The sequence below is a fragment of the Sminthopsis crassicaudata genome, chromosome 3 (assembly GCF_048593235.1).
Source record: "Sminthopsis crassicaudata isolate SCR6 chromosome 3, ASM4859323v1, whole genome shotgun sequence".
Lineage (NCBI taxonomy): Eukaryota > Metazoa > Chordata > Mammalia > Dasyuromorphia > Dasyuridae > Sminthopsis > Sminthopsis crassicaudata.
The window spans coordinates 637,505,009-637,513,822 of NC_133619.1; the positions used below are offsets into that span (position 1 = coordinate 637,505,009).

Here is an 8,814-nt window from a genome sequence, read left to right on the forward strand (position 1 = left end):
TCTGGTTCTATTCATTTCACTCAGCATCAGTTGATGTAAGTCTCTCCAAGCCTCTCTGTATTTCTCTGTTGGTCATTTCTTACAGAACAATAATATTCCCTAACATTCATATACCATAATTTACCCAACCATTCTCCAATTGATAGAAATCCATTCAACTTCCAGTTTCTAGCCACTACAAAAAGAGCTGCCACAAACATTTTGGCACATACAGGTCCCTTTCCCCTCCTCAGTATTTCCTTGGGATATAAGCTCAGGAGTAGCACTGCTGGATCAAAAGGTATGCACAGTTTGATAACTTTTGGGGCATAGCTCCAGATTGCTCTCCAGAATTATGCCTAATACTCCTAAGCCTCTGGCAGCCTTGGGTTCTTCAGAACCCAGTGCCTAAAACTTGCTCCCCTCTGGGCCGGGCCCCAATTCATGTACTAACATCCTGCAATCCAGCTATGCTAACTTGGGGCCATTTAAACTCCCTTCAGCAGCCTAATATTGTGGAGAAAGCCCTGGATTTGGGGTCAGAAAGGCAAAGGTTAAATCCCAGCCTAAAACTGTATAACCTGAGAGAGTCCTGGTGCCTCAAGTGCCTCCCTAAGACTGTTGGAAGCCAGAAATAGGTGGGGTCTGCATCAGGAGGAAGCTCCTGATCCAAATATCAAAACTGTTTTATATATTCATACTGGTATGGAGGATAATTATCCTCCTTTCCATTTCTTGTTTGTTCCTCTTCAAAAGGAAATTCAGTCAAAAGGTTTAAACTATCTCTGATGAGGGGTAGCTGTGTGGTGCAGTGAATAGAGCACTAGCCTGGGAGTCAGGAGGATCCCAATTCAAATTCGGCCTCAAACACTTGACACTTAATAGTTGTGTGACTCCAGGCAGGTCACTTAATCCCTATTATATCACAAAAGAATGAAGGAGACAGACAGAGTGATAGAGAGAGCTGCTGAGAGATTTCTTCAAAAAGAAACTCTCTTCCATGTCTGTGGCTCCCCATGTTTGAGCCCATGGTTAGATGGTAATACAAGGCTTTCTGAGACCATGGAAAAATTGAATTTTCTTGTGCCCTCCTTTCCCCAACTTGTCCAACCTTGGCCCAAACACCAGGAATGAGTAATTACCTATTCTGTGGTAAAGTCAGAACTTGCTACCACCTCCCCTTTGCTCAAACCAGTGTCCCCTGTGTCTGTCTTAGAAGTGTCTCTACCACAGTGACCCAGAAGGGAGGTCCCTTGCTTCCGCAGTGCCTTCAGTCCATTTCCAACGGACCTGCGAACAGCTGAAGAAGAGAAGTAGAAAAGGAGGGGATCGAGGCCGGCATTGAGGGCACTGAACATCACAGCATACTTTCGCCATTTGGGGGGTGTGCCATTAAAATATCCTACCACATGGGAGACGTTGTAAGGTCCGAAGCAGACCAGGAAATTGAGGAGAGTCACGATTGCCAAGCCCATAGCTCTGCGCTGTCGCTGGGCCCCCACCTGTGGCTGGCCAACCATGAGACACACAAAGCGCCAGTAGCAGAAGATGGTCACTGCCATGGGCAGCAAGAAGAGAACCAGAACCAGCTCCAGGCGGAACGGGAGAACCCAGTTCAGCTGATCATCAGTGAAATTATCATAGCATTCTGAGGCCGGCTGGCTGCTATTGGTTTTATTTTCCGATCCTATGTACTCCACCACAATGACGATGGTGCAATGGCCAAAGGACAGGATCCAGGCCACCAAAGCGGCAGCTAGTCCGTATACAGGCTTCCGGGAGAGCTTGTACTGGACGGGGAAGGCCACCCCCAGGTAGCGCTCGATGCTGATGGCGGCCAGCAGCCATGTGCTGCAGTAGATGCTGCTGTAGAAGCCAAAGCCGGTCAGGGCACAGACCTCCTTACTCAGGGGCCAGTAGAAGTTGTTGGCAGCCTCAAAGATCTTGAAAGGTAGCAGCACGAGCAGGAGAAGATCTGCTAACGTGAGACTGAGCAGGAGGATGTGGATCGGAGCAGGGTGAGGCTGCTTTACCCTTCGGACAAAGGCCCTGAGAGCCACGAGATTGGCGGGGAGGCCCATGAGAAAGGTCATGGTATAGAAGGTAAGGAGCAAGTATCTTTCTGTTGGATCTTCCATTCAGCTGGGGTGGAAAGGGACAAAATTAGGAGGCAGCCACTTAAAGCTGGGTCACCCAGTCTCCCGTCCAATCTCCCCTCCCAGGAATCTAGCTGTCAGCACTTGCCTGCTCACGCCACCTGCCAGTGCCCCACAGAGTAATTATTGACTTTGCCTTGGGAGGGGTATTAAGCTCCAGTTATTGCATTTGCTATCACGTATCTCTGATTTCTAACAGGCAATCTCTCTTTGTCTTTCAATACCATCTGACAGTGCAGAAAGAAGCTCTTGTAATGTTCCACATCAAGAAATAAGAGTAGAGAATCAGGCCCCATTATGGAGAATTGGGCCACTTTCTTGGGGTTGGATGTGTATTAGGTAAAGCCAGAAATTCTGCAAGCAGCCTCTGGTTTTCTCCTGCAGATCCTACTTTGTTCCTTGGTTCAGGCAGAGCTGTAACTACAAGAGGGAGACCTGGGCTTTGCCCCAAAATGTTTGGGGCACTGACAGCACTTGTAAATCTTCACTATTCTAAAAACAAGACAATTTAATTTCTGATGAATAAGAATTGGCAGGCTGAGCTGAACTGCTCTCCTCTCCTACTCTGTTCTAACTTCTCCCTTACTTTGGGGGAATGGTTTGTGCTACTTACTCCAGATCTCCAGATTCCTAGTTCAGGTTCTGGCTCTAGAACATCCAGTTCTCCTGGCCCATCTTTGCACCTTACATCCTACTCTCTTTATAGAAAACAGGTTTTCTTTCTCAGATCCCATTTGTGTCTTAGCTTATCTCTGTATTTGTGTGTTTGAGAGAAGCTGGTCCCAAGCTGGATAGGACTGTGAGTGAGAAGGAGCAAAGGAGGTAGGAAAGGGTGAGCTAGCTAATCTAAATGTTCTCACTCTTGGGTTTGCCCTGTGACTTTTCATCAAAGGGGGGCACACAAGCCGACATGACCATGCCTTCAGCTATAATCCCAGCATCCCATTTCCAAGAGCACAAATCAGAGGAACCCGATTGCCTTGCCTTATCCTGCTGTCAGATGGCTTCTGGAATCCGCCTCAGGTGGGAGCCTTTGGTCTTCTACGTCAAGACACAGAATTTCAGTGCTGCTACCATCAATTTTATGCAGGAAGGAAAAAAGCAGGAAACTCAGCTGGCTGAGGCTTTTTATACCACGACTAATCACATGGTCAGAGAGAGGAAGGTCAGTAGTTGAGTTATCTTCTCTAAGAACCTAAGCCATGTTCTCCTACTTCTAGCCTCAATTCTCACATCAATCCTGTGAGGAAAAATTCTCAAAGGCTTTGGAAACAAATGCTCTTCTTCTCTCTAAGAACATTTTCTAAAAATGTCCTACATGCATGTTTTATTATCCTCTTAGAAATGTAGCTCTCCTAATCCAATTCCAGTTGATCAATGATGGACAGAATCAGCTACATCCAGAAAAGGAACACTGGGAAATGAGTGTAAACTCATTTGTTTGTTTGTTTGTTCTTTTGTTTTTCTTCCCAGATTATTTTTACCTTCCGAATACAATTCTTCCTCAACAACAACAACAACAAAATTCAGTTCTGCACATATATATTGTACCTAAGATATACTATAAGATATTTAATATGTATGGGAATGCCTGCCATCTAGGGGAGGGGGTGGAGGGAAGGAGGGGAAAAATTCAGAACAGAAGGGAGTACAAGGGATAATGTAAAAAAAAAAAAAAATTACCTATGCATATGTACTGTCAAAAAAATGTTATGATTATAAAAATTAATAAAAAAAGAAAAGAAAAGAAATGTAGCTCTCAAGGAAGAAATTTTTGACCAAACAAGAGTTAGAGAACATTATGAAATGCAAAATGGTTAATTTTGATTGCATTAAATTTAAATTGTTTTGCACAAACAAAACCAATGCAACTAAGATTAGAAAGAAAGCAGAAAGATAGAAAATAATGTTTACAGCCAATGTTTCTGATAAAGGCTTCATATTTCAAACATGTAGAGAACTGAGTCAAATTTATAAGAATAAAAGTCAATTGATAAATGGTCAAAGGATATTACCAAGCAGTTTTCAGATGAAAAAAAAATTAAAGTCAACTATAGTCATTTGAAAAAATGCTCTAAATCACTATTGATTAGAGAAGTGCAAATTAAGCAACTCTCAAACACTATTCAAACCTATCAGATTGGCTAAGATGACAGGAAAAATATAATGATAAATGTTGGAGATGTGGGGAAATTAGGACACTGATGCATTGTTAATGAAATTGTGAACTGGTCCACCCATTCTGGAGAACAATTTGGAACTATGCCAAAAAAGCAATCAAACTGAGTATATTCTTTTATCCAACAGTGCCACTACAAGATCTGTATCCCAAAGAGATGATTTTTTTTAAAAAAGCAAAAAGGACCTACGTGTACAAAAATAATCATAGCACCTCTTTATTAAGGCAAAGAATTGGAAAATGAGAAAGTGCTCATCAATTGGGAAGTGGACGAACAAGTCATCATATATGAATATAATGGAATACTATTTATTATACTATAAGAAATGATGAGCAGATGGATTTCAAAAAACCCGGCAAAGACTTACATGAACTGATTCCAAGTGAAGTGAGCAGAACCAGAAGAATATTTTACACAATAACAGCAACATTTTGCAATAATCATCTATGATAGACTTAGCTCTTCACAGAAGTGCAACGATCCAAGACAATTTCAAAAGACTCATGGCAGAAAATGCTATCCACATGGAGAGAAAGAGATATGAATGTTCATTTAAGCACTATTTTCATTTTATTTTATTGGGGGGGTTGTGGCTTTTCCCTTTTGTTGTGTTTCTTTTCACAATATGACTAATGTGAATATATATTCCCATGATTGCACATGAATAACCTATATCAAATTGCTTGCCATCTTGAGAAAAGGGGATGGGAAGGAGGGAGGAAAATTTTGAAACTCAAACTCATAAAAAAAATGAATGTTAAATGCTATTTTTACATGTAATTAGAAAAACAATATAAGACTAAAAAAAAGAAGAAGAAGAAATTAAAATCTGAGCTGAAATTTTAAGGAAACCAGGAACGCCATGAGGTAGAATTAAAGAAAAGACACATTTCAGGAAAATGCTGGGAGTCAGGAAATGGAATGTAATGTTGCTCAACCTTAAAATAAATTAAGGGAGGTCAGTTATAATAAAAATAGAAAGGGAACAATTAACGAAGGCCTTTAAAAACCAAATGCAAGATTTAATATTTGATCCAGGTGGTAACAAGGAACCAGTGAAATTTATTGAACAGAAGGTGACATGAGCAAACTCATGATAGGAAGAGCACTTTGGGAGCTGAGTGGAAGTTTTACTTAAAGGAAAAGATTCTTGAGGCAGAATGAGATCTCGAACTAGGTTGGCAACTGGGTTAATGAAAATCTAGAGCATATGTATTCATTCATCCTCCATTAAGGAGACATTAATGATGCCCCAACAAAATATCAAATGTAATTTGAGTGGGGATATTCATATTTTTGAGAAGAAGGTATCCTTAGTGGCAGACCAATTCTTATTCCTGTGGCCACACCTTCTACCCTTCCATGATTTTGTGTATCTATGCTTTTCATTATGACTTCCTTTCCAAAATTTATAGGAGCAGCTTATAAAAGTTCTTGAAAGTAATGGAATCATAGATTTTTAGCACTCAACTTTGGAGGTCATCTAAGAAACAGATAACAATCTGTGACCCAAGGAATCCCAGACTCTGATCTCTCATAGACTGGATTTTATCTCAGTGGCTGATCTTAATGTTTATTCTTTTTTTTTTTTTTTTTTTTTTTTCATTATGCCCCCGACATAGCATTTACTCTGAGAAATCTCTGACTAGTTCATGTCTTTAGTTTTCCAAATGTGGATAACAGGGTTTCCAGCTTCTGAATAAGCATTCAAGGTAACAAATGCATAGCAAGTAGAGGATAACCTTTATTTCACTTTAGCAAAAATAATTAAAAAAAAAAAGTTATCAGAAGTTTACAGAAACCTATAAATGGATAAAAATTATATGTGTGAAGCGCTTAGAGTAGTTCATAAGCAATAAATGCAATTATCTTCCCTTTCTGGTAGGTCTCAACTTTTCCATCAAGGCCTTAGAAACCTTCAAGGAAAGCAAAAGTGGAATTTAGCTTGAAGTTGCCAATGGGGCAGTGGCCAGAGTCCTAAAAAGTTTCTCCCAGACTCGTAGCGCCACCCTGTGGTTTCATCTTCCCCAGAAGGCAAAGATATTTTGTGATTGTTGGACAAGAAAATCGGAACTGTCTAAATAACTAATAGTGGGGAAGTAAAGTATAGGTCTTCTGCTCCACCATGTTATAGATTTAGCATCTTATTAATCCTTTAGCTATGGAGTCAGTGGACAATCTTCTTGTTCTAAGAGGCATTCTGTTTAGGAGCAATCGTATCTTTCTCTAAAAGACTAGATTCCCAAAATCTCAAGCTTGGGGTTACTCAAGAGATAATCCCCCTGGTTGATGGTGCCTAAGAAACCTCCCTTTTATGACTAAAAGACTAGATGTTGAGACTACTATGACTAGGAAATCAAAATCCTATTTCCTCCATGGAAGAGGTGTCCATGAATACCCTAAAGACCATGTAATGATTAATGCTTCTGCCCCAGGGCAGCCATTTATGGGTACTAGGGTGGCCCCCTTTCCCAGGATATAGGTCCACTTTTGGCTCTGCTGCCATCTCAGGACCTTGAAAGTAAAGGGAAAAGGAACCCTAAAGGGGCCGATCAGCTCTGTTGGCTTACTTTTGTAATAGCCAAATCAGCAAGTATTTATTGATGCTTAGCACAATGATTTATATATGTTAATACTTACTGAATTAATTAAATGTGCTAGTCAGTGGGGATACAAAGGAAAAGTGTCCCTGCCCTCAAAAAGCTTACATTTTACTGAGGGAACAGCATAAATACACATATGAGTAAAGTGCAAGATACAGACAGGGTAATTTATTTGGGTGTGGTGAACACTAGCAGCTGGATAGGCCTGGGTGGGGATGTGAACAGGACAGGTCTGGAATTGATCTTAGAAAAAAACTAAGGATTCTAAGAGGTGGAAGTAAAGAGGAAAAGCATCTAAAAACTCCAGGTAAGATATGTATGAGTTGTGCTGTTTAACAACCAATTCTTCACAAATTCAGGAAACTTTCCCCCCAAAAGTTTAGTCTACAATTACTAACATTTTATCAATCGTGTCCTTAAGTCTAGACAATCATTAAAGTCATAAATCAAGCCAAAATTTGTAGCAGGTATAAATGTGCATATTAGAAAATTTAAGTATCTTTTTTTGGAGCCAGTACAAGCTGATTCTGGTATAGCCCTGCATATAAGTAATGCAAGAAAGTCAGTTTAGCTGGACCATAGAATGAATGGAGAAAGTAGTATACAGTGAGATTCAACAATTAGGTTAACGGAAAAATTGTGCAGGATTTAAAATGCCAAACAGAAGAATTTGTATTTGACCTTGTGGGTCATTGAGTCACCAAAGTTTTTCTGAAAAGAGTAATGCTGTAGGAATACTAATTTGGTAGATTAGGGGACAACAAGGGTCCTAGCCAGCCCATTCATTTTGGGGGCAGACACAATCACTAAAACCATCCTCCAGGAGATGCTGAAAAATCACTTCAAAATAACCAGTTCTCCTTGGGATAGGTCCAGTCATTATGACTCATTCAGGAGTCTTGTTCTCATCAAGTTGCCAAAGTCCCCTATGGGAAGAAGCATGGTAAGCATAGCAGATAGAGCACTGAGACTGATTTCAAATCCAGCCTCAGACAACTGTGTGACTCTGGGCAAGTTATTTAACCCTGTTAGCCTCAGTCGCTTCATCTGTAAAATGAGCTGGAGGATGAAATGGCAAACTACTTTAGCATCTTTGCCAAGAAAATCCCAAATGGGGTCATAAAAAATTGAACACAACCGAAAAGGACAATCACCATTGCTTTGTTCAGTCAGCTCACAGCCAAATTTCTTACAGCAAAATCAATGGAAAACCTGTCTTTGCTTCTTTCTTCCCCTCAGAGTTGACCATAGAAATCAAGGAAACATTCCTGGGAAGTTTATTCTCTCTCAGGTCATTTGTTGTTGGCACTAAAAAGTCAAAGAAGCTCATTCAGGAACAGGATTCATTTCTCTTCCAATTCACAGTAAGAACTTTACAGCCTTCTCCAGCCTCTGTTCCAAAGAGAAGGGTCCCAGAAAAACAGCTGCAAAGTCTTTCTGTCATTTCAGACCTATAAGGTTCTAGATCTAGATACAAGCAGTTTTTCTCATAGATTTCTATGCCATCTTTTTATTTATTTATTTTTAAAATTTAACAAAAATCTAAATTCTCTCCCTCCCACTTCCCCCACCCAATTCCTCATTTTAAAAATGAAGGGGGAAAAATACCTTCTAACAGTATGGATAATTAAGCAAATCGAATTCTAATATTGCCCATTTCCAAAAGTCAAATTTCAATCTGCATTCAAAGTCACCATCTCTCAGTCAGAAGGTAGACATACTTCATTATTAATCCTCTGGAATCATGGTTGGTCAAAGTTAAATCTTCTAAAGTTGAAGTGTCCTTTTGGCTGTGCAAATTTAGGGTAGAATTTGGCTTCATTGTACCCAGAAATAGGAGTATGGGTTAGAATGTTTTGTTGATACAGTCAAGCACAGAATTGGAAGTGACAGACA

The 8,814-nt window shown here is 40.2% G+C and overlaps 1 protein-coding gene across 1 annotated transcript; it reads right to left on the bottom strand.

The window, feature by feature from the left end:
* Positions 1–209: 209 nt before the first annotated feature.
* LOC141560008 (free fatty acid receptor 2-like) lies at positions 210–2,284 on the bottom strand. Its single transcript, XM_074297646.1, has one exon. The coding sequence runs from the start codon at positions 2,115–2,117 to the stop codon at positions 1,122–1,124; it is 996 nt and encodes a 331-aa protein (XP_074153747.1). The 5' UTR covers positions 2,118–2,284; the 3' UTR covers positions 210–1,121.
* Between the last annotated feature and the right edge of the window lie 6,530 nt (positions 2,285–8,814).

What these genes read in the sequence shown, in the direction of transcription:
- LOC141560008 (XM_074297646.1), bottom strand. Translation starts at nt 2,117, where the DNA reads ATGGAAGATCCAACAGAAAGATACTTGCTCCTTACCTTCTATACCATG.